Source organism: Ochlerotatus camptorhynchus, unplaced genomic scaffold (genome assembly GCF_037179485.1).
Source record: "Ochlerotatus camptorhynchus isolate MF236.1 unplaced genomic scaffold, CSIRO-AGI_Acam_v1.1 ptg000228l, whole genome shotgun sequence".
NCBI classification, from domain to species: Eukaryota; Metazoa; Arthropoda; class Insecta; order Diptera; family Culicidae; genus Ochlerotatus; species Ochlerotatus camptorhynchus.
The window spans coordinates 1996906-2021211 of NW_027040718.1; the positions used below are offsets into that span (position 1 = coordinate 1996906).

Here is a 24306-nt window from a genome sequence, read left to right on the forward strand (position 1 = left end):
AGTTGGTCGCCGGTAAGGTCCAGTAAGTGCTGCCAGCAGATGAATCAAGAGGTATTCGAAACAAAATTGGTAAGAAATGTCCATTAAAATCGTTTTATTACAGTTAAACAAATTTCAAAACTATATACGTGCCAGATTTGGAAATAATATTTTTTGAATCTGGAAGTGTGTTTATGATACCATTATCCATTTGATAAAGGTAGAGTGAACATGCGGGGCTTATTGTAAGTAAAAGTGACCTCGGAGTGGTCGTGAATTACCAGGCATTCTGAAATGGGTCACTGGAGCTGCAATAGAGCTAACACCTTCTAACTCCCGGACTAAACCTGCTTTAATTGAAGGGTAATAAAAAGCAGTTTTCTTCCATAATAACACTGCCGGACAGTGGGGGTTAGATTGTACACACACACACATTACAACACCCTTGCTCAACTTAGCAACCGCAAGTTCGTAATTTTTTTTTTGCGTAGGACTACGTCTTTCGGGAAGATGGGGGTACACTTTATGAAAACCGACAAATGAAATTATGAAAGATTTTAAACGTTAATAACTTAGCTGTCCCTGGACCAATTTCAAAAAAATTATCACCAATGGATAAACTGACTGTTGATTTTTAAATTTAAACTATTGAAAAAGTGGTAAATTTCAAGCATTGTCCAAAAGTTTCAAAGTACCTAACAAATCCACCAATTACGAACATGCATATGCTGCTTCCCCAACACAGTCATCAGAGAATGGTTCCTAGATGAAACAAGTCGAAGTAACATTCGACTCCGATCTTCGGGCATGTACGAATACGGAGGATGCAATTGCGGAACATTTTCCTGCCAATTCAGAACCACACGCCCCCAACGACCACACAAAATGCTCTCCGTTTTTTTCCTTGGATTTGCGCAAAACCGTCACGGCCATGGATATCGTCTACACTCTGTAGCGACAGGGACGCACTCTGTACGATTTTGGAGGTTAAAACTTATCACCAACGTAACAAAACGGCCCTTTTTCAGGGCCACCAAGTTCATTTCAGAAAAGAGTTAGAATAATATTTATATAGAGTAACCCATGATTCACCCTTTCAATTTGTCACTAAATACATGATGATGCAAAAATCAAATAATTTTTTAGGGAAATAAATTATGTTCTATTTGTAGTCTTATCGGCGGGTTAAATTTATTCCGTTTCACTTTCATAAACTGAGAAACCCTCATCGTATGCATTCTCCTGCTGCGCGACATCTTCGAAATCGTCCGAACCGTTAAATAATACAGAGTACAGAGAGTATAGACTTAAAGAGAGTACAGAGAGTACAAAAGGAGAGGAGCCAGTGCCGCTACTTGATAGTAAACTACTCATGATGGGAGGAGTCTGTGTAATTTACCGGTGTGTGTCAAAAAGAAAGGCAATCAAAATCTCATTTGTTACATGCATGGAGCATATTTTTGATTTCGCATAAATCAGCCAATTGTTTATGCCAACTATAGCTCAGTGTTAAACAAGGGGACATTTCACGCGATGGTAAAAATTCAGATTTTTTCTGTGTATAGGAGTTTGGTTTGACCTTACAGATGACCCATCTTTGCCGGGTTCAATACAAACCATATTTATAGTTCCTCAACAAAAGTCAACAATTTGTTCTGGTTTAGAATTGCATGTTTCGTCTCTAGCAAAGTAACACTAATTGGCCTATAATAACAAATGGCCCAATCTCGCACATCTGAGTGTCTGGTGATCGCAAAACAATATTTTCTAATTTACTTCGTTTTCGTTTCTCTCTGTCGTTTCAGCATCACTCCATTCTTCGGCCTCACTCGCATCGCACATATTTCATCTCATCAACGGAGAGAAAAACCTCCCGAAAACGAAAAGCCCTGGAACAATAATCGGAACAATAAAAGCCAACGATTCTCACGCCCCCTCTGGCTGTTATTCAAGTACTGAAAAAAAAGATCATAAACCAACGAGAGACACATTTCGTGGCGGCAACGGAGTGTGGAAAGATCATAAAAAAGCTCACCCTCGGTCAGAAAGACTCTTACGCACTCGGTCACCAGACACGACCGTTATTACATCACATCCCTCTCCCCCGAAAAGAAAAAAAAAATAAAGCTTTAAGTATTATTAAGTCACCCGAAGCAAAAACCATTGCGTACTTTCGGATCCGGAGCACCGGTTGACTTCCCCTAAATCAGTGGGACAACAAGACAAATCTTCTCGACGTGACCAATCCACGAACCCGGTGTGGCGTGATTAGATTGATAGATTACAATTTAATCGGGCTGTCGTCTTTTATACCCGAGAATAGCACGCAGCAGCAAGAAAAAACCGCAGAAAGGAAACTTCTGCTGATTTCGACACTAATTAGCGGGAGCACTCTCGAGGAGAGCAAAAGCGAAAAGCCTCAAAATGATTAACATTGCCGGTGTAATCAGTATTGTTTTGTTCTATGTCTTGATATTGGCCGTCGGAATATGGGCAGGTCGGAAGAAGGAAGCCGGAAACGATTCCGAGGAGGAAGTGATGCTGGCCGGGCGATCGATCGGACTGTTTGTTGGTATTTTCACGATGACAGGTAGGTGGCGCTTTCTTCATGTTTTATTGGGGGCCTATAAAAGCAAACTTTCGCATCACATGGGTAACCTCGTGGGTGGAAAATAATTATGAATTGGTTTCTGCCGTGCAAACAGGTGATCGCGTAACGTGATTCGTACTGCAGCTTTAAGCACCATCTCTTCGAACGTTTCTTGCTGGCGGCCCTCGCAACTTCTCCGCCACTCATCCAAAATCTTACCCTTCACGAACTCCTGCTTCCTCTTCTGGGCCGACTTCGAGAGCAATCACTAGCGGTTTGTACGACTCCAACAAACTTTGTGTGTATTGCTTCTAACTCCCACTGGCCAGCAGTGTTATTATGGAAGAACTCTCTCTACAATGTCACATTTATGGTCATTGTAGACAGCTTTAGTCCGGGAGTTAGAAAGTGATGGCTCTATTGCAGATCCAGCAACTCATTTCAGAATGTCTGGAGAGTCGTTTTTCGTTGTTCAAAGTTCTCATGATATCAATACCAACCATACCTAAACCAAAAAGCACTCCGCGTATTAATTACCGTTGAATTCCTTTTGGAATTTCCTTGCAACCCCTTCTAAGAATTTAATTGGAATCCTTCTTAGAATTCCCTTGAGCCTATCCGGAGACTTTTATTTCTTTGAAATTTCTTTTAACTCTATTTAAAACAGCAGAAATCTTTCGAAAATTTATTTTGAAACCCTTTGGAGCATTTTAAAGAATTTCTTTCTAATTATCAGCAAATTTTTTGCAATCAATTTTGTTGGAGTTCTCTTTCGCACTATGGTTGAAATTATTGCCAGAATACTCTTAGAACTCTGTTTCTTGTTGAATTATGATCATAATTCTCTTGGAATTCTTCTTAAAATTCATCTGTCAAACAAATCTCTTCAGAATCACGTAGGGATTTTCCGCAAAGTTTTGTTTTTCACAACTCCTTTTTAAATCTTCTAAAATTACTTAACAATTTAATTTCGAACTTGCATTCTTCTCCACTGAAATTCATCTAACAATTTCTAAGGATATCATGTCAGAATTATTCTGGAAATCTGCTCAGATTTTCTCCTTCGAAAACTGTGTGGGAATCCTTTTCAATATTTGTTTGAAATCAACACTTAGAATTCTTTTAAATTTTACTAACAATTCCAGGGTTTTCCCGCTAGATTCTATAGATTGTTATGTAATATTTTATAGCATTTAAAATGCTTCAAATTCTCAAAGCATGACAATTATGACTCCACGACTCATAAGAATGATATTTTTTTTTTCAAATCTGTGATCTTGAAATTTTTTCAAAATCTCACATTTAAATTATTTTTACTCCAAATCGTACATCACGAAGATTGTTTTCAATCACAATTTTTGAAAAAAGTTCTAGTTTCAGACTCTACACAAATTTTAAAGCTCCAGAATCTTGGGAATCTTCTTAAATCACTTTTTTTTTATCTTTTCAGTAAATCCCTTTCAGCACGTTCTTAAAAATGCGTACAATTTCCTTTTTTTTGTTGAATATTAACAACCGGGAGTTTTTTAAAGATTTGAACCGGGAATTTGAAAATGAAAAATTCTCTGGCCACCCTGATGTATGTATCTTCGTTATCAAATGAATATTGGCATTACATACACGCTACCAGGATCGAAAATATTCTTTTCAAACCTGGCACGTATTTAGTTTAAGTTTTATTTTTTAAATTTTACAATGTATTTGGACTAGTCTCACCATGTTTATTTGATCCTCCAATCCCTGGGTTGATTTTCTCTAAGCTTTGCATCTCATTTCGTGATGCACCTTTGTCGTAATACTTCCTTCAACGTACACAAATCGTCTTGCATTGCCATGGTCATCTGGGAGGAAGTTCGCTTCTAGTGCTTTCCCCAGGTACCTTTCGCGGCCACCAGCTACTACCCGTCCAGTCTTGGGCGTATCCAGCGAGGCATCTTTCATATTGCTCGAAATCTCCGACACGAAAAATTTGCAGATTCACGGTAACGTCGGCCACCGAATCAGCACAAAAACTCGCGACGGACACATTATCTACACATTCCCGGCCTAATTCACCAACCGGTCCGATCTCGCTTGCCGAAAGTGTAGCATCCGAACTCGGAGAACCGGGTTCCCGGGAGGCAATAAAAACCGACACCGAACAGTTGAATTAAAGCTGCGCAGTATATTTTAGAGGTTAGATTCAAGGTCAACACGATGTATCACTAAATGATAACTTTATGAACACTTGAAACCAAATGTCTGCACACAAATTAACAAATTTACAGCAAAAATGTTTAATTCATAAAACAGTAAAAAAGGGATTATCTTCCATTTAATTCCACCTAAATAATTTTGGTATCCATGAAAGATACGTATTTCGACTACAATGTGCAGTCTTCATCAGTGACATGGGTTAGGTTTTTGTCAAGTGGGAATGACGCATCGAACACAATCGTCGCAAAATGTGGATCTTGTTTGACAACGATCCTCGTTCATTATAGCCTTAAGAACACTCCACACGATAGAAGTTTCGTCAAACGGCGCCGGTGGTGTAGTGGTAAGCGTGATTACCTCTCACCCCAGCAGGTCTGGATTCAATCCCAGTCGGCGCCGCCGGGATGTTCTGAGGCATAACATCTCTGATCACGCCTTCCTTCGGATGGGAAGTAAAGCCGTTGGTCCCCGGTTCATGAGTTGATGGGTCGATAGGTAGGGTCCAGGTGTGGGAGCTGCCTTCCTGGCACGTCGGTAGCACTGGTGCTCAGCACGGAAAACAAGATCGACGGAAAAAAACAAACCAAAGGAAAAAAAAACGAAGTTTCGTCAATATTTTCAATATGCTTATGTCAATATTTTCAACAATATTCTCGGGGGTCATCAATACAGGGTCGCTCCTCTTTAACATTGTTGTATCCGATGGAATATTCGGAGTCAAATCACAACCACAAAAGGTGGTGCATCAGTATGATTGTCAATACTTTTGAGTATTGACAATATTGTTGCCCGTGTGGTGCTTGCTTTTGAGCTTGTCCCACATCTCCTTTGCACCAGCAGCTGCTGGCTATCATCACAGTATGCAGTTTGACACTTTTATCATAAAGCGTTCTTTCCAATTCAATAACTTTTCTCGATAAAAGTGTCACTCAAGTCCACACAATCGCACTTCCAGTTTTCAGAGTCCAGACTCATCAATCAACAAAAGTTTACTTTCGCGCCCACACAGGAGGGAAACACAAAAATAAACATTCCTACTCGAACAAAACAACCCACTCGCGATTCCAACTTGCCGTTTCGTATTTCGTCCCGTACCACAGCTACAGACTTGGTCAAACTTCACTGCCAACAGCACAATCTTCAGACAAAATCTTTCAGCTGTAAACACAACAGCTCTTGTACCCGCCTGGGGAAATCGTCTCGAAACGATTCCCACAATATTTCAACGCAGTCCAAACAAAATTTAACTTTTGTAAGAGTCACTGATAAAAGTATGTGGAGCCTCCCTTAGATCAGTCCTCGGGGAAGTTTACCGAACGAAAATAAAAATTTTGTTCCACCTCGTTTTTATTTTTCTATAATTAAAAATCCCAGAAAATAAGCATTTTAGAATCTTGAGAATATTTACATGTAAAAAAAGTTTTTCAATCTCATTATGAAAAAAAATGAAAAATGTTTTTATATATGAATTTTCTGATTATCAAAAACGCCTGTTGCTAGCTATGTAAACAGTTTTTAGATTCATGTGATAGGGAACAGCCGTTTACCTTGTTTTGGAAACTTCGACCAAAACAATATGTGTTTACTAAAGATTCATAGGCATTGAATGTTTGCGCTTCATGAAAACAGCAAATTTTTATTTGACCATTAAACATGATGACATTTTTGAGTAATTAAGAACTTACGTAAATTTGGCTTCCTGCAGAATAAACAAGGTGAATACACTTGCGTCCGGTTTTCAACACACTATTTGATGAATTTGATGATGAATTCCTATAACCAACAGTTACTGACTGATACTTCAACGAACTTTAGCAACTCTCTTTGTTCAAATCAGGTATAATATCTTCAACACATATCTATATATACCTAAAATCGGTTTTTAAAATGCGTTATTAGGTATAGATAGTGGCGACGATCGCCCGAACGATCTGTTTCATACTGTCGACCAGATCGTTTGACGTTTCAACTCAGACGACACCTTGATTTTAATAAACCTAATTTAATTTGATTTTATTATAATATAGATCAGTGCAGTGTTGGGAAAATATCAAAAAATAAAATCTCACCAAAGCCCAAGATCACGCTTGATTTTCGTAGACAAAAATCAACAAGCAAACTACTGCCTTTGATTTTGCAAGCTGTGATATAGGGAAGAGCGCTACTTCGTCGTAATCGCCCATTTCCGTTCTATCGAGCAGAAATCATCAATAATATCAATGATTTCACCATGCACAAAACAATAATACGTTTGTTCCGATGCGTTAGTTCATTAGCTACGACATAAATCCTATTAGAGCGCATTGTATGCATATTTACGCTCATTGATCTCAAAACCTCCTAGATGCTCCTAGCGCATCCCCTTTTTCTCCGTTTATCCGTAGGACGAAGGAAATCTAATGGCGTTTCAATGCGTTTGGACGGAATTGAAACGCGTAGGACGAATTTAGAAGCAAGAAGCAGTGTTAGATTTTTAATAATATCTCAACATTGTTTGACTCTTTATCAAATCCAACGGTACGTATGGAAAGGTGGATAAATTTAGAAGTTATCTTTGATGAAAACATTCCATGTTTTGTTCAAACGCTTTCCAAAAAGCGTGGTAAAGTGCGGGATGTCCTTAGTAGGACGGAAATTAGATCAAAAACTCTAGCAGCTCGGAATATCAAGCTAACATAACTCACCAATTGCAAATCTCACCAAACTGTGGTGAGATTGCGTTTAATGATATTTGTTTTACACCCAAATGCAACCGAAACTTCCATAACGGCTTGCAGCAGTCCCTTCGCGTCTGCCATCGGTGAAGATTAAAAAGAGATAGCAAACTATGCTTTATCTTTCTATGAAAACGATGTGCAATAGAATCATTTTTGTGTCGAGTCAGCTCTCAGCTTGATGTTTGCACGTTGTGAATAGTCTCGCAATATCAAAGGAGCTTGTAAAATCAATATCAAGCATGATATTTTGTTCCAATATCACGCGTGATATTGCGAGCGCATGAGAGCGGAAAAATATCAATTGATTTCTGATTTTGCCAACACTGGATCAGTGTTAATGTTATAATAAGAGTCCCGCGAAGAGTGAAGCCAGAAGCACCAATCGAACTGTCAAGCGGGGTACCAAAGTAAATAAACATTATTGTTCCCACAGCCAGTGAACTACAAGTATTGCATTCATTACTGACAATATTTTAGATATATTAGATAAAAAAAAATGTTTCTTCGCTTTATTTAGTACATTGCACAGTGGTTAAGAATGCAGATTTAGGTGGAATGATATGTTTTGAGCCTGAAATTGAAACTTTAGACTAAATGTCTCTTCTACAAAGTTGTTCCTTATAGTTAGGCCCTCATTTTTATGATAATTAATTCTATGATGGTTCTTATTATCATTAAAATCAAAAATCTAACTTTTTTGTTTGAATAAATTAAGGTATACATTCTTGGGCAAACTTATAGCTGAGGTAATTTCAAGCAACTTTGTACAAAAACCTTTTTTATATCTCTTAAATTGACCCATTTAGAGCTATTTTCTTGAATTGAGCTAGGGTGTCTCTATAAAAAATATATGCCCAAATATAGTAAAAATATGTATAAATTCAAATTGATTTTATACGAGTTTAAAAATAACTTACCTCCAATTTTTTCAAATTATTGAGAATAATATACGCCCTTTCGAATGCCGAAAAAAAAACTTTTTTTTTGTTTGCCCCAATATCTCTTTAACATTTGAAAAAGGCATATTTTTAGTAGAAAAATGTTAATAACTCTTGATTGGCGAAATATATTGACAAGCTTTGTGCAACAAAAATTAGGGCCTTTTAAAGATCTAAAACTTATTTGAAGACACCTTTGCTTAGAAATTTGAAATAAGAAAACTATAGCAAAACAACAGTTGCAGAGTATAATGACGGAGCAATCATAGGACGATGATGCTCTGGGATTCCGCGGATTTCCTGCGTCATAGATAAATCAAAATTCACTGAATTGCCGAAATCGGAGAAGACTACACGATTGGGAATATTTCGTGAAGGGCTGACATCCTGTGTTAAATATAGGTAGTACAAAGTCATAAAACATGTTTGTGGATTTAGCTCCAGAAGCTTCTCAAAGTTTTCGATCACCAGTGGGTTCATTACTTCGCAACGGGTGAGGAGCCTCAGAGATAACTCTGAAAAACGGACGGATAGTGGCAACATGCCCGCCAGCACTTCGAGACTCATAGTATGAGTCGAGTTCATGCATCCTAACGCGATACGAAGACAACGATACTGGATCCGTTCCAGCTTGATGATGTGCGTTTTAGCTGCCGACTAGAAGCAAAAACTACCGTACTCTAAAACCGATAAAATCGTTCTCCGGTACAACGTCAGAAGATCTTGTGGATGGGCTCACCACCACGTTCCGGTAATTGATCGAAGGAAATTGATCCTTAGTTGGCATTTTCGTCTCAGATACTCAATGTGGGATCTCCAGGTGCATTAAGAAGCGAACCAGACCCCGAGATATTTGAAAGACATGGAATGAGTGATCGGCTTACCCAAAAGTTGAAGCTTCGGTTGTGCTGGGCTATGCTTCCTAGAAAAAACGACCAACTCAGTTTTCTCCGTGGAGAATTCGATACCTAGCTGAAAAGCCCAAGTAGACAAATTTTCCAAGGTATCCTGTAAGGGTCCTTGCAGGTCAACCTCTTTTGGCCCTGTGATAGACACTACGCCGTCATCTGCAAGTTGTCTCAACGTGCAATTGTCACTAAGGCAATTGTCAATTTCTCTAACGTAGAAATTGTACAAAAGGGGGCCTAAACATGAGCCTTGGAGGAGACCCATGTAGCTAAATCGAAAAGCTGTAGAGTTTCCATGAGAAAAGCTCATATCTTTTCTGATAGCAAATTGTACAAAAAATTATTCATTAATGGAGACAATCCACAAACGTGGAGTTTCTCTGAAAGAACTTCAACGGATACTGAATCAAAAGCCCCCTTGATATCCAAGAACACAGAAGCCATTTGCTCTTTCTTAGCAAAAGCCAACTGAATTTCCGAGGAAAGCAACGCGAGACAGTCGTTCGTTCCCTTACCCCTACGGAAACCAAATTGAGTATCTGAAAGAAGGTGGTTAGTCTCAACCCATTTGTCGAGGCGAAAAAGAATCATTTTCTCCATCAATTTCCGAATACACGACAGCATCGCGATGGGCCGATACGAATTGTGATCCGACGCGGGTCAGGCTTTTTAATGGCTATCACCCTAACTCGTCTCCAATCGTCAGGAACAATATTGAGCTCCAAGAACTGATTGTACAAGTTCAACATGCGCCTCTTGGCGACGTCTGGGAGGTTTTTCAGCAAGTTGAACTTGATTCAATCAGATCCCGGGGCAGAATTGCCACACGAAAGGAGAGCGAGTGAAAGTTCGACCATTGAAAAAGGCTGACAGATTTCGTCTACCGAATTCGCGGTTTCGCGAGGAATCAACTGCGACGGCACGGAATCCGGACACACTTTTCGCGCGAATTTAAGAATCCATTGATCCGAGCATTCCTCGCTTTCGTTGTTAGTAGACCGGTTACGCATTCTTCGCGCCGTACTCCAAAGCGTATTCATAGACGTTTCGCGCGACAATCCGTCTACAAACTGCCGCCAGTAACCCCGTTTTTTGGCCTTGATGAGGTTCTTGAGTTCGCGTTCAAGAGATGTGTATGCGTCGAAATGCTCGCCTGTTCCGCGTTTCCGAAAAAGTTTAAACGCGTCGGACTTTTTACGGTAAACCTCCGTGCATTGTTGATCCCACCAGAGCGATGGTGTTTTCTTACGAATTGACGATCGCGGCACCGGTCGTGTTTGAGCTTGAAGTGCGCTGTCGACGATGAGATTAGAGGGGAATTTATATTCCTCCAACGGCGGAAGCTCTTCCACTGACGATACTGTATCGCCTATCGCGGATTGGAACTTAGTCCAATCGATGTTACGGGTTAGATCATACACGACGTTAACGGATTCTGACGAGTTGAACCCACTGGCAATCGAAATTTTGATCGGCAGATGATCACTACCGTGCGGATCCTGGATTACATGCCAAGTGCAATCCAACGATAGTGAATTGGAGCAAAAGGTGAGGTCTAATCTGCTACCATTCGAGGATGGACCAGCCAAACGTGTTACTTCTCCATTGTTAAGTATTGTAAAGTAGAATGGTTATCATCGTACAGCTCCCCCCAGCCTGTACCGTGGGAGTTAAAATCTCCCATGATCAACCATGGAGCGGAAAGTACCGCACATATGTCGAAAAGTTGTTTACGATTAACAGAGACTCAAGGAGCAATATATACAGAAGCAATACAAAGGCTCTTACCTTTAATGGTAGCCTGACATGCGACAACTTCAATACCGGGGAATTCGGGAAGATTCACTCTATAGAAGGAATGGCACTTTTTGATCCCCAAAAGTACCCCTCCTCCACGTGAATCCTCACGATCCAATCGAATAATGTTAAAATCATAAAAAGGGAGATTAATTTCTGAAGAGAGCCATGTTTCACAGAGGGCAAATGCATCGCAATTATTGTTATGGACTGTCGTGAACTCAGATCGAGGTTGCAAGCCTCGATCTTTTGTCACTGGAACGACGCCAGCCAAACCATCCCGCATTGATCAGCTACGTCCATCCGCTTTAAAATTAGACACAAGAATGCGAGACGAGCAACTAGCCAGCCTGAATCAGCTCGATGAACCAGTCATCCATCCTTTTGCACTCTTATATCCCAGAGCATCATAACAATCATTTGTTCTTTCTCCCTCGTCTGATGTCTGATGTCGTCTCGAAGCCGATCTTCGTTTTCCATGACACGAATCACAACTCACTCATATTCAACTGCTCTCGGCGCGTATGAATCGTCCAGTTATGTCATGTGTGTCGACTCCCAGTGTTGCCAAATGCACTTTGTCGACTTCACACGAAATTAGAGTAAATAAATTTTTATTTTATATCAACCAAGGTTGCAAAGACTCATTTCAGCTAAAATAATGTTTTTCGGAATAATAAAACCAAAAGATGGTATGATGGCATGTTTTACTTGTAACTTACAAGAAGAGGTTACAAAGTATGCGTTGGAAACATAAAACCTGTAAATTTTGCTTTCTATGAGTCACAATCAGCGATTTGCTGATCGCTGAGTGAGTGAGTGAGTGAGTGAGTGAGTGAGTGAGTGAGTGAGTTTGTGAAAAATCGCTGATTGTGACTCTCATGAAGTGAAATAAACAGGTTTAATATGTCAAACACATTCTTTGCAACCTCTTCTTGTATTCTACCAATTCAAAATTTGATCATGGCATCTAATTATTTCATATTTTAGAAAAACATTGTTTTAGCTAAAATGAGTCTTTGCAACCTTGATATCAACCATATCACATACACTACAATGGACTAAATACTTGAACGAATCTAATTTCGGAATAAGACTTCGACAATTCCACTGAAGAACAGTGATCAAATTCCCGACCTCGTTTGGAAAATTATCCATCGAAGGAGATGATAGCTGCAAGAAGGGGCCATTTTGAAGTCAATTGCTTCAAGAAGGATTTCACAGTGGGAAGCAATATGAGGACAATGCTTTTCAGAGGATCAGAAATGTTGAGGTTTTTGAGAATACCGTCCACAATGTCATCAAATGAGAACAACCCAGATGAAGAAGGGGTTTCTGTTTTTAAAATTGGGGCATCAGGGGTTTTGGATGTCCCCGGTAGAGGTGGAAAATCCTGGGTAAAGTCAGTTCTGCGGAATCCAGGAGGAGTAGAAGTCTCCTTTTTTCCACCACTCCTTGATTTGGGCAAGCTGATTTGGGGTTCTTTATTTGCAACAATCGGTACTTTTGAATATAAAAACCAATAAATGATCCATAACTAATTTAAAAACACTCCTTAAAATATACCCAAATGATCCATAAAAAATCTGTGAAAATCCCTTAAAATGTGTGAATAATCCATAAAAAATAAAACATGATCCATATTTTCAGTAAAATTTAGCAACACAATTGTAAAAATGTACCGCTAAATATCTAATGAATGAGCATTGAAATTGTAAGAATTAACCATACACATATTGTAAATGATCCATAAACATTCAGCAATGAACCATAAACTAATGAAAATGATCCAATGAAAATAAAGTTTGCGCTCTTAAAAATATAGGCATGATCCATAAATTAGACATATACTGTTCATGTTTTGGACACTAACTTTTTGATTTTGTTCCATAAACCTTGAAATGATGTTCCATTGTTTTTTGAGTTAGAAGTGCGAAGCGACGGGTAAGCGTCTATAATTAGCTTCCATAAAAAGCTTCTATAATAATCCTATTAACACTCTGAACACGATGCCTCTGGTCAAATGTGTAACGGCAAACTTGTAATGTTTGAAACATCATAATTCAGCTATTTATTGACGAATTTGAAATCTATGGGCGCTACTTGTTTCCTTTATTTAACGTCGGTCTCTGTTCCGCAATCTGGTGCCAATCACCGACGGACATCGATTGACATCCATTGACGGAAATCGAATGTGCAGAAATGCAGTTTTCACACCTGCGTAGGATATTGCACCCATTCAATCAAACACACATGGGCCGAGACCAACGGCTTTACTTCCCTTCCGAAGGAAGACGTGGCCAGAGATTTTTATGCCTCAGAAAAATCCCACCGACCTCGGCTGGGATTGAAACCAGACCCATTGGGGTGAGGAAGCAGTCACACTTTCCACTACACCATCGGAGCCGGCCATGGGCGCTAGTTGAAACTTAAGACTTTAAAGATTTATTCGGTATGAATAGGTTTAAAATCTATTGATAATTTGCTGAGTAATGACTTTTCAAACATTACCAATTTGCCGTTACACATTTTACCGGTTGCATCGTGTTTGGAGTGTTAAGAAGCATCCTAGGGAATATTTTTTAGAAGCTTCTTTTAGATGCTTATTCTAGATGCTCGCTAGAATGATGCAAAATTTGACTTTTTCGCTCCACAGTGCTTCAATGGTCGTCCTGATTAGCCTCTCAAAGTTACAATTAATTTGGTTAGAAACAGACTTTGCACAAGCGTAAATTATTATGGAAAATCTCAACTTTTTGTTCATTGCCTTCTAGTCTTTTTCCATATTGAGCTGTAAAACACTCAGATAGGCATTTCTCAGAGGCTACAACTTTGCTGAAGATTGTTTGTATGTAAAACGAGACAGAAAAAAGTTATTAATTATTTAAGAGATTGGTAAACTTATGACATGATCAAGCAGCTGCTCTGTAAGCAACACTGTATTTTGCTACTAGGTATGATTTGTGTGTCCTATTCAACGCCCCAGAAACACCAATGTTGTCTGCTGAGCAGTTGATTGAGCATGATCATAAGACATCAGCACATTGAACCATTGATAACTTTCGATTTTTGCATTTAATCAAAAAGTGGTCTTGAGCAAAGTTGTAGTTGGGAAAATTTCCTACAAGTACAGTTGAAAACTTTTGAAGCAGACCGATATGGTGAATAGATTGATAGACATGAACAAAAATATTGGTTTTACCATAGTAATTCCCATACAAACTTCAAATGGTTTGTGCCATCTCAGTATTTCACCAAATGGGATTATTAACATCACATCCACCGACATTTTGTTTTATTCAGCATTGTTATACAGCATTTATTCAATATGTATGCTTATTTGTGACTTTAAATTGTTTGTTGGGTGGAACATCCGGACTAGGTCATTGGCCACTAGTCAGTAGTACATTGGTGAAGTATTCGAAGAATCGTTTCGTACGCTTCAATTTGAAGTGTTTTGATTTATCGCATGGCCATTTTTATGAGTAAGTTGATTGCGGCCACCGGAACCGGTACCCGACACATCTGGGGTAAGTCACTAGAATATTGGCAAAACATTCGAAGTATTGATTTATACGTATTTATTTGATGTGTTTTGATGTGTTGCATGAGAAAGTTGGTTGTGGCCACCGAAACCGGTATCTGGAACATCTGGGTTAGGTCACATGCAGGAAGAAACCATGATTTTAGATGAGTGAAGAGCATACCGGTACTACGGCCAAACCTGACTTCATTCGGCATCGATTCCTTGTGGCCAATCGCGTCAAAATCGGTTCTATATACCAGAAACCAAAAATTAAGACTGACAAACAATTTGACTACAAAAACATATAGATTTGATCACGAAACCCATATACTGTCCTTTATTTAACGTCGGTCTCTGTTCCGCAATCTAGTGCCAATCACCGACGGACAACGATTGCCATCCATTGACGACAATCAAATGTGCAGGAAGGCAGCTTCTACACCTGCGTATGATATCGCACCCATTCACAACATACGTGGGCCGGGACCAACGGCTTTACTTCCCTTCCGAAGGAAGACGTGACCAGAGATTTTTATGCCTCAGAAAAATCCCACCGACCTCGGCTGGGATTGAACCCAGACCCATTGGGGTGTTAGAAAGCAGTCACGCTTACCACTACACCACCGGCGCCGGCAGATCACGAAATCCATATTCAAATATAATTTGAAATAAGGTTCAATATGACCAAATTGTTTTGAATCACTAACATATTAAAGGTTTTTAAGGGAATTAAAAATAAATTCCTTAACCCACTGCAATAGCTCTTCAAGGATTACATTAAGAGGTTTAATTTATCTTAATATAAAAAAGTGTTCTTTAAATATGGGGAAATGGATGTAATGTCTGCCTAAATGCCCCTAATTTGGGCCTATACATAAATTCAGCAATCGACTAAATTTTCAATAGCGACTAAAAATATCCATTAGTACCGTCCCAATGACGCGTTCATCTAGATGAAGTTGATAAATTGCAGATTTTTAGCGATGGACCCAATCTTAGACCAACATTAGAGCTATTGCGTCTATCACATTTATTTTAATTTTTAACAGCTTTAATTGAAATTCATGTCGTTTTTACTAACAAAACATGATAGAAAGCAAAGCTTATAATATCCCAACACATTTTTATTTTCAGTGTAAAATTAATACAACGTATGCTTAGGGATTTCCTCCCTCAATATAGGGCTGTTTCAAGCATACATCCTTGAATACCAAACATGTTGCGGTTGTGGTTAACCTCTTTCAATGCATTATGACAGCTTCCCTTTGCTGCTGTATAGAATTTTGAAGTGACCTAAAATTTATTTTCCACCTACGCTCCATCCCACCATGGATGCATACGACTGATGCACTTTGCAAATATATGTACACACTAACTAACGTGCCCTTCAACTCCTTCCACAGCAACATGGGTCGGCGGCGGTTACATCAACGGCACAGCGGAGGCAGTCTACACATCCGGCCTGATCTGGTGTCAGGCACCGTTCGGATATGCACTCAGCTTGGTTTTCGGTAAGTTAATATAATTGTTATCAGAATACTCCATTTCGGCGAAACATGAAACTGTGCAAATATACAAAATTAATTTCACCCGGGAAATTTAATTCTATTTTATTTTCCCGTCGCTCGCTAGGTGGAATCTTCTTCGCCAATCCGATGCGAAAACAGGGTTACATCACCATGTTGGATCCGCTGCAGGACAGCTTTGGAGAGCGCATGGGTGGACTGCTGTTTTTGCCGGCCCTGTGCGGTGAGGTGTTCTGGGCCGCCGGAATCCTGGCTGCCCTCGGTGCCACCCTGTCGGTCATCATCGACATGGAACAGGCGACTTCGGTCATCCTGTCCGCGTGCATCGCGGTGTTCTACACCCTGTTCGGAGGGTTGTACTCGGTGGCTTACACCGATGTCATACAGCTGTTCTGTATCTTCATTGGGCTGTGGATGTGCATTCCGTTTGCTTGGACTAACGATCACGTCAAAAGCTTATCGTCGATGGACGTCGACTGGATCGGTGAAATTGGCGAGGGCTATCACTGGTATTATGCCGATTATGGACTGCTGTTGGTTTTTGGTGGTATTCCATGGCAGGTGAGAGTGTTTTGGCGGCTTTTGAATATCGAATATGTTGGATGAGTTTTTTTTTCGTTCTACCCAAACAGGTTTATTTCCAACGTGTACTTTCGAGTAAAACAGCTGGACGGGCCCAAATCCTATCGTACGTGGCTGCTTTTGGTTGTATCCTGATGGCCATCCCACCGGTTTTGATTGGAGCGATTGCGAAGGCAACTCGTAAGTACCCTACAAACAGGAGATTTTCGCCTATCGTACACTCAATTGAAATTCTATTCCACAGCTTGGAACGAAACCGCCTACTCAGGTCCCTGGCCGTTGACGGCTCAGGAGACAAGTATGATCCTCCCGATGGTGCTGCAGTACCTGACACCGGACTTTGTGTCGTTCTTCGGGCTGGGAGCCGTATCGGCTGCCGTTATGTCATCCGCCGATTCGTCAGTATTATCCGCTTCGTCCATGTTCGCCCGGAACGTGTACCGGCTTATCTTCCGCCAGCGTGCCTCCGAAATGGAAATCATTTGGGTGATGCGCGTATCGATCCTGGTGGTGGGCATCCTCTCCACCATAATGGCACTAACGATACCTTCCATCTACGGCTTGTGGTGAGTACCCCATGTCATGTTCTTTTATGCTGCTGGGGTGTGCTTTTGTTTGGGAAAAGTGCTTTTGTGCTATAGCTTTAGCTGATGCCACAATACAATAAATGGTCATACGGAAGCTTCGTGCTGACACATCGAAACAAATGGAATCTCTTTCGTTTAATTTTAATGGAATCACATGGGCAGCAGTATATCGCATCCATTTGTATTTAATACATATCCATTTATGTGAATATTCAGTTGTCAAAAGCAGCAGCCTTTGTGTGCTGGGGAAATAAGATTCCATTTTTGGTGATGGTGAATGCCGAGGTTTGATTAATGAATTGGGACCAACATGAGGATGAAATCAGTCCAGCGGAATAATTTGACTCTGATTTGAAATTGATACACGATGTAGGTTGCGTATATTCGTGGGCGTTAGGGAAGGTCCAACAATTATGTCACGCAAATTTGGCCCATTTTCAACCTTTGTCACATTTTTTGTATGGACCTTATATTTTTTTTTGTATGGCTCGTCACAGTTTCCAAAACCCCCTCCCCCCTAAAAGTGTAACATTATTAATGGACGATCCCTTATAAGTTTTATAAAATGTTTCATTAGCTGCTTTCATACATTTTAGGGAGAATCAGGCAAAATGGACCTCTTACTGCGATCTGCACAAAATGGTATAGGTGTCTTGAAGGACTTAAAAATAGCATAATCTAACTAAGTACGATTACGAGCCCGTTTTTTCCCACAGTGCACTGTGGCATTGACCTAAGAAATTGAGTAACATACCATTTCTTTGAACACTTTGTGTTACGTGGTGTAATGTAAGTCTAACCCGTCACTTGGACCTATCAAGCACATAATTCATTCATTCAGCAATAATACACAATAGTAATGTAAACATTAAATTTTGGAAACTTTTCTTTCAGTGTAGTTTTTGAAATATTTCACGAACCGCTGAAATGTTTGACTTACACACTAAGATTTTTTACAGAATACTGTAATTTTTTACCGAATATGGAACAGCTGAACTTTCGGTAATGCATTCGGTAATTTTTCAATTTATAATCCGTTCGGTAAATTTTCTTAGCTTATGAGTTGTCAAAATTTACTGACCTGCGGACTGTAAGTTTTACTTAACGATCAGCCATAGCGTTCAGTATATGTTTTACCGAATCTACTGTACTTTTTTTTCAGAAAAAATCATAAAAATTAAAATTTTATTAATTAGGAGAAATGACGGCTTCGGCATGCCAGACTATTTTCGGCAACCCAAATTGAAACACTATTTTCACTGGATTTTCTTACGAAAACACTTCGCTGAATGCATGCAAACGATTCTTTATGCTTTCAGCTTCAATTTGACTATATTTTTACCACTGAGAAAAAGTAATCTAGCAAGGTTTTCTTGAAATGAAACACACGCACTACAAATTGTAGCTGATTTCGAGTTGCCGATAATAGAACAGCAGATTTACATGCAGTTCAAATGGAACGGTTGCCGAAGAAAAACTGCTTGCCGACAATAGTCGCTCTCACTAGAGAAGTTTGGAGCTTTGTAAAAGCGTTTCAAAACAGTTTTTGACAATTATTTCGACTGAAATTGTTAGAGCAGCTGACAGCAAAAGAATGTAAGCAAACCAATACTACATATGTGTGCGTTCCTGAGAGAAAAAGGATATAGAAAGATGGTCGCTGCTTAGGTTGCCGAGAATACGTAAATTCCCCTATATTTTTAATAGGCATTTCCATATTGCGTTCGTAAAAACATCATAAAAAAATCAGTAATGACTCCGGACTCAGCAAACCGTGGACTTTTGAGCCGAACTCAGCACTTTTGAGGAGGATATTGAGTTGCCTAACATTCATGGCGTCTAAAAGAAATTGACCCAAAAATGAAAACAAATTAAATTTTCGGTGTAAATTTAACACAATCTAGCAAAAAAAGTAAAGTCCTTACGTTACACAACATAAAACCGAACACTCAACATCGAAATGGCAGCAAAGGTTGTTTTTGACAGTACAAAGTTTACAAATCTGTTCAGTAAGTTTTACTGAAATACTGTACTTTATTGCTGTTTGTTTTTGTAAAAGATTATTTTTACAGTACATTCGTTACAAATTTTACAGAATTGCTGAATCGCAGCCATTTACAGTTTCAATCAGCAAATTTGATTTGCAGTTTTCGGTAAATTTCTGAAAATTACGGAAATTCAGCAGTTTTTGAAAATTGGTAAAATAATATTGATTACAAAGCATTCGGTAAAAATTATATTTCACCGAACAAATCCAGCAAAAAAAGTACCGAACAAGATTTAAGAAATTTGGTGTGTAAATGACAGCTGAAGCTCTCCACTTTATACGCCTTTTTAATAGAAACTAAACGATCGATTCAAGCTCTGGTGATGAATAGGAAAACGTCAAAAAGAGTGTTGTGAGCAGAAATTTCTACCGTGAGACAGGAAACGGAACACTTTTTTACTTTTCCTGATAAATTGATTTATCAGAGATGCTCCAAAACTTGATCTACAGTTGAAAAATTTAATTCTGTAACGTTTTTGCAAAGATCCTGCTGGTGTTCAGGAATATTTTTGTTGAAAAAAAATGGAAAATTAGAAAACTGCTTTAGTGGTTATGATCTTCCGGATTTCTTGTGTGTGAATAGTTAAGGTACAAATCAATTCAGATCTGTGGAAAATCGTACAATAAGACGATGACCGATGGAAATCGGCAAGATATTAAATTAAAAATGCTTTAATTTGCGTTGTGAAAAATAGTTATTCTGATGTAAACAAACGGTTTGGTTGACGTTTCTTCTCGAACTCGCGTGGCGCACTTTACGTTGGTGGTGCATTAAAAAGGCCTATTTCGCAAAGCCCTACAGTGAAAGTATGGACGTCTGTCAAAAGTTGTTCCAATCGAACCGTCAGAATGCACCGCTTTGCTCGATTGGATCAGCCTTTTCAGTTTTGTGGTGATAGTCGTCCACACTTTAACCACAAACGAAGTGACAGACGACTAACTGGCGAAGAAATCCATTTAAATAATGTGGTTCACTGTAATAGAATTTTCTTGGAAGCTTATGCCATCATCCACTAGATGGGTTAGTTTTTTTGTTTTGATTTGAACAAAGTTGATTTTGTGTACAATGATTCTTTGACAGTGTACAAAGAGTGCGTATCATTTTGTCATTTTTTTATGCATTTCAGTTTTGAGTAGAATGAAAGAGATAGAACCAAAACATTCTAGTACATTTGGTGAAAATGCTAGTTCAATCTAGTAGTAGTGTTGCCATGTGGTACAATCCAGTAGTAGTGGTGTTGCCATGTGGTACACTGAAAAATTGCAATAGCAGGTGCGTCACCAAAGTTTTCGAGCCGCTCCGTCTGTCACTTCGTTTGTGCTTTAACTAGAGGGTTTTATTACTCCGTGGTACAACATGTTTACATTCTTGTTCACTTTGATAAAATTGCGTCGAATCAAGTGGAAGTAGTGATGTCCGATTTTCCCAATCGATTATTTTTTTTTATTGATAGTAATCGACATCGATTAATCTACAAGAAATTATCGATTAATCGAAATAATCGATTAATTTTTATACTATCCAATAACAAAAAAACAACATATTTTAGAAGGTGTTTTAACTTGCTGTAGATTATTCATCCTTGGATCATATGTAAATTATTGTTTCGAGATATTACAATTCAATGAAATACACTTTTACTCTTTAACGCTTATTAACATTTTTATTAGAAATATAGTGAGAGAAAAGACAACTTGCATCTTTACGACGAATAAAATACACTTCAGGGGAAACATGTCAGAAGGGTACAACTCGAAACGTAAACAATGACTTTGAACGTCGATTTCTCTTGAATGACTACATACCCACTCAAACTAACTAAATCATCTGACAGAGAAAATGTTTGTTCTATGATTAGATTCCGTGGGTGTGTGGTCATTCAAGAGAAATCGAAGTTCAAAGTCATTGTTTACGTTTCGAGTTATACTGACATGTTTCCCCTGACTTACTCAAACCAAACATCTTCTCCAACAGATTGTAGGAATAATATCATGTTGAGATGAGGGCCAGACAAATGGTTTCTCAGCTTTGTCAGGCTTCTGCATTCATTTTCCAACAGATGTCACTGCTGTTGTTTGCGGTGACATCTATCGGAAACTACGCAAAATCTGTTTTCCGTTAATTGTTCACAGAGGACAGTGCAGTGCAAAACATGTCTGGTACCTCTACATATGATTTAGATTAACATCCAAAGTCCCTTCTTTTCACACATTCTGCCCAGAAAATAGCTCACTTCTCACAGATTTTTATGAATGGGGTTGGGCTGAAAGTATCTTTTGTGCAGAATATATAAAAAATGTGGGACTTCAGATGTTAATCTAAATGCATATATAGAGGTACCAGACATGTTTTGCAGTGTCATGTCAGGTACTCTATGTTGTTGTCGGTGAGGGGGAAATCAGAAATCAAATGTCATCAAAATACATGGCATGGCGAGATATTGAGCTCGTGAGAGAGAATTTTCTTTCTCAAATTTTAAATTTTTTGTGCTCTGGGGACTGGTTGTAAAGCGGTGCATGGGAAAAAAAAAATATTTAATTCTAGCTTGTTTAACAAAATTCCCAGAAAAAAGTGAACGACAAAGTCTTTGAATTATTTTTAAAAATACCTTAAACGAATTTTATCCCGGATGGGTAAACTATCACACAAATGGTTTGGATGATACCCCGAACACGTCGTTAAGCTCTCTTTTATGGTTATTTTTATTAGGGATGTCATCAACTTCTTTTTACTTGAATATGCATCAAAAGCGTATTATTTCCACTTATACAAATTTCTATGTGGGGATTTTTATTACATACTACCAATGGGACAGCGCCATCTGCGTGAAAAATAACCTTGACTAAATGGTTCATTGTCTGATCTGCACGGCGAATGAGAACGACCCAAATTTGAGTTTAGTTCACTCATAATCGTCAAAAGTGCAGGAACTCAGCGATGAGTAAATTTGCCTCATGTTTTCCCAGGTTTTTCCAGGATCTTCCAGGAAAAAATTCCCGAATTTGAGAAAAGTAAAGATTGGATTCACTTAGTCTATTGGTACTACTCCGAGACTGAATAAAATTTTCGTCAATTTCCTCATTTTTCGGCAGATTTTTTAGGTTTTCCACAGGAAACCATGAGACAAATTTTACTCATCGCTGAGTTCCTGCACTTTTGGCGAGTATGAGTGAACTAAACTCAAATTTGGGTCGTTCTCATTCGCCGTGTGCTTTAGAGAATAGACGTTCTGAACTTCAAGTTGGAATGGAACATTGTTTAATCGATGCTCTGTTGGGTTGGTGGTACACTAAAATAAATTCAATTCCTACTTCCAATGAAAATTTTAATAATCGTGCAATAATCGAAGCCAATTAATCGATTAGCAGATAATCGAGGCATTGAAAAATCGATTAAAAATTAATCAATTATTTTAACAGATTAATCGAGTAGTAATCGGACATCACTAAGTGGAAGTACGCAAACGCATTTTGTACGAACGGTAGCAAAATCCTACGTTGTCGGTTCGCGATCTCACCAAAAAGCTAAAACTGCCGAAGAGTACCGTGTTTAGTGTGTGCAAATCGTTTGACCAGCGCTTAGCTGTGGATCGGAAAGTTGGAAGCGGAACAAATCGAAAAGTATGCTCTCGACAAATGAACTAGAAGGTGGTAGCCATTATTGAGCAACATCCAAACCTATCAGTTCGTAATGTGGCTCGCAAAGTTGGAAAATCAAAATCATATGTACAAAAAGTGAAGCAGAGGCATGGGCTGAGGGCGTACAAAGTAAAAAATGTGCCCAAACGTAATGATAAGCAAAATTTCGCTGCAAAAAGTCGTGCTAAAGAGCTTTGCACCCTGAATATATTGGTACAATTAGTTTTTCCTCGGCTTTCATTCCGCACGATTCGTTTCTTTCGTTTAATCAATCACCCTTGTAGTGACGTCAAAAAGATTGTTTCAATCGGCGCTTACATATGAAATTTAATGTGGATTATAGAATTTTTCGTATGTTATCAAAATTTATGAATGGTTTGTCACTAAATGTTGAATTAATTTATTGATTATTGAATTATCACATTGTATACCATGAAAAAGCAGCCTGTTTGTGAGTTTTTGCCTGTTTTCAAGTAAGGAGTTATCATAAAAAAACAAATCACCAGCTGGTATTTCCCGGCGACTTAACAAATAAATAAAATCAAACAAAATCATCATGCAGAACTAGCTAGGATTTGATTTACTTCATATTTCACAAAATTGCTTTCGAGTGTTAAGACATCGTCTCCCGCAAAGTTTACATTTTTCCCTCTACCAACACATACATCAGGGCTAGATAGATCTCCACAGGATCTATAGAATCCACGCATTTTCAAAAAACCAAAATGCACAGCATTACGAAAAGAGTTCAGGTTTCGACCAATAGCAGATAGATTTTAATTCTAAGCAAGTCAAACGATTGGAAATTTATCTACCAATCGGCTAAATGAACACTTAGTTAATTTTCAATAGGTCACTATTTAAAAATACCAAATGTCCAAGTTTTGCAATGGTGATCAAAATTATCATCGAATGTCTGAAAACAGCGCATTCCCTAACACAGACTTAAAAATCGAATTCGATGCGGTCCCACTGAACGGTGCTCATTCAATCACCGTAAGTGGTGGTGTCCAGTCCAGCAGCAGCAGTAGTAGTAGCAGCAGCAGGAGTGCTTTCAACAACAACAACAACAACGAAAGGCTGCCTGGAAGCAGCGAGCTGCAGAGCTCATATGAGCAACCACAGAGAAGGAGGAAAAAGTCCCACCGCTAGGCTAGGATCGGAATCAGTGGCTCGTCGTGCTCAGCTCAACCATCACTACAAAACGGTCCTATTCAGGACCACCATAAACTTGTTAAGAGTATTATTTGGACATTTGTCAAGTTCATCAGTTC

The 24306-nt window shown here is 38.9% G+C and overlaps 1 protein-coding gene across 1 annotated transcript in view; it reads left to right on the forward strand.

Annotated features, from left to right (window-relative positions):
• Positions 1-24306, forward strand: part of ChT (choline transporter) — a 123670-nt gene that overhangs the window by 73489 nt on the left and 25875 nt on the right. The window contains exons 2-6 of the mRNA XM_065225345.1: positions 1785-2569; positions 16055-16162; positions 16284-16738; positions 16810-16939; positions 17004-17325. Coding sequence (XP_065081417.1) covers positions 2404-2569; positions 16055-16162; positions 16284-16738; positions 16810-16939; positions 17004-17325 — 1181 coding nt within the window. The 5' untranslated portion in view covers positions 1785-2403. The remainder of the gene's footprint in view (positions 1-1784; positions 2570-16054; positions 16163-16283; positions 16739-16809; positions 16940-17003; positions 17326-24306) is intronic.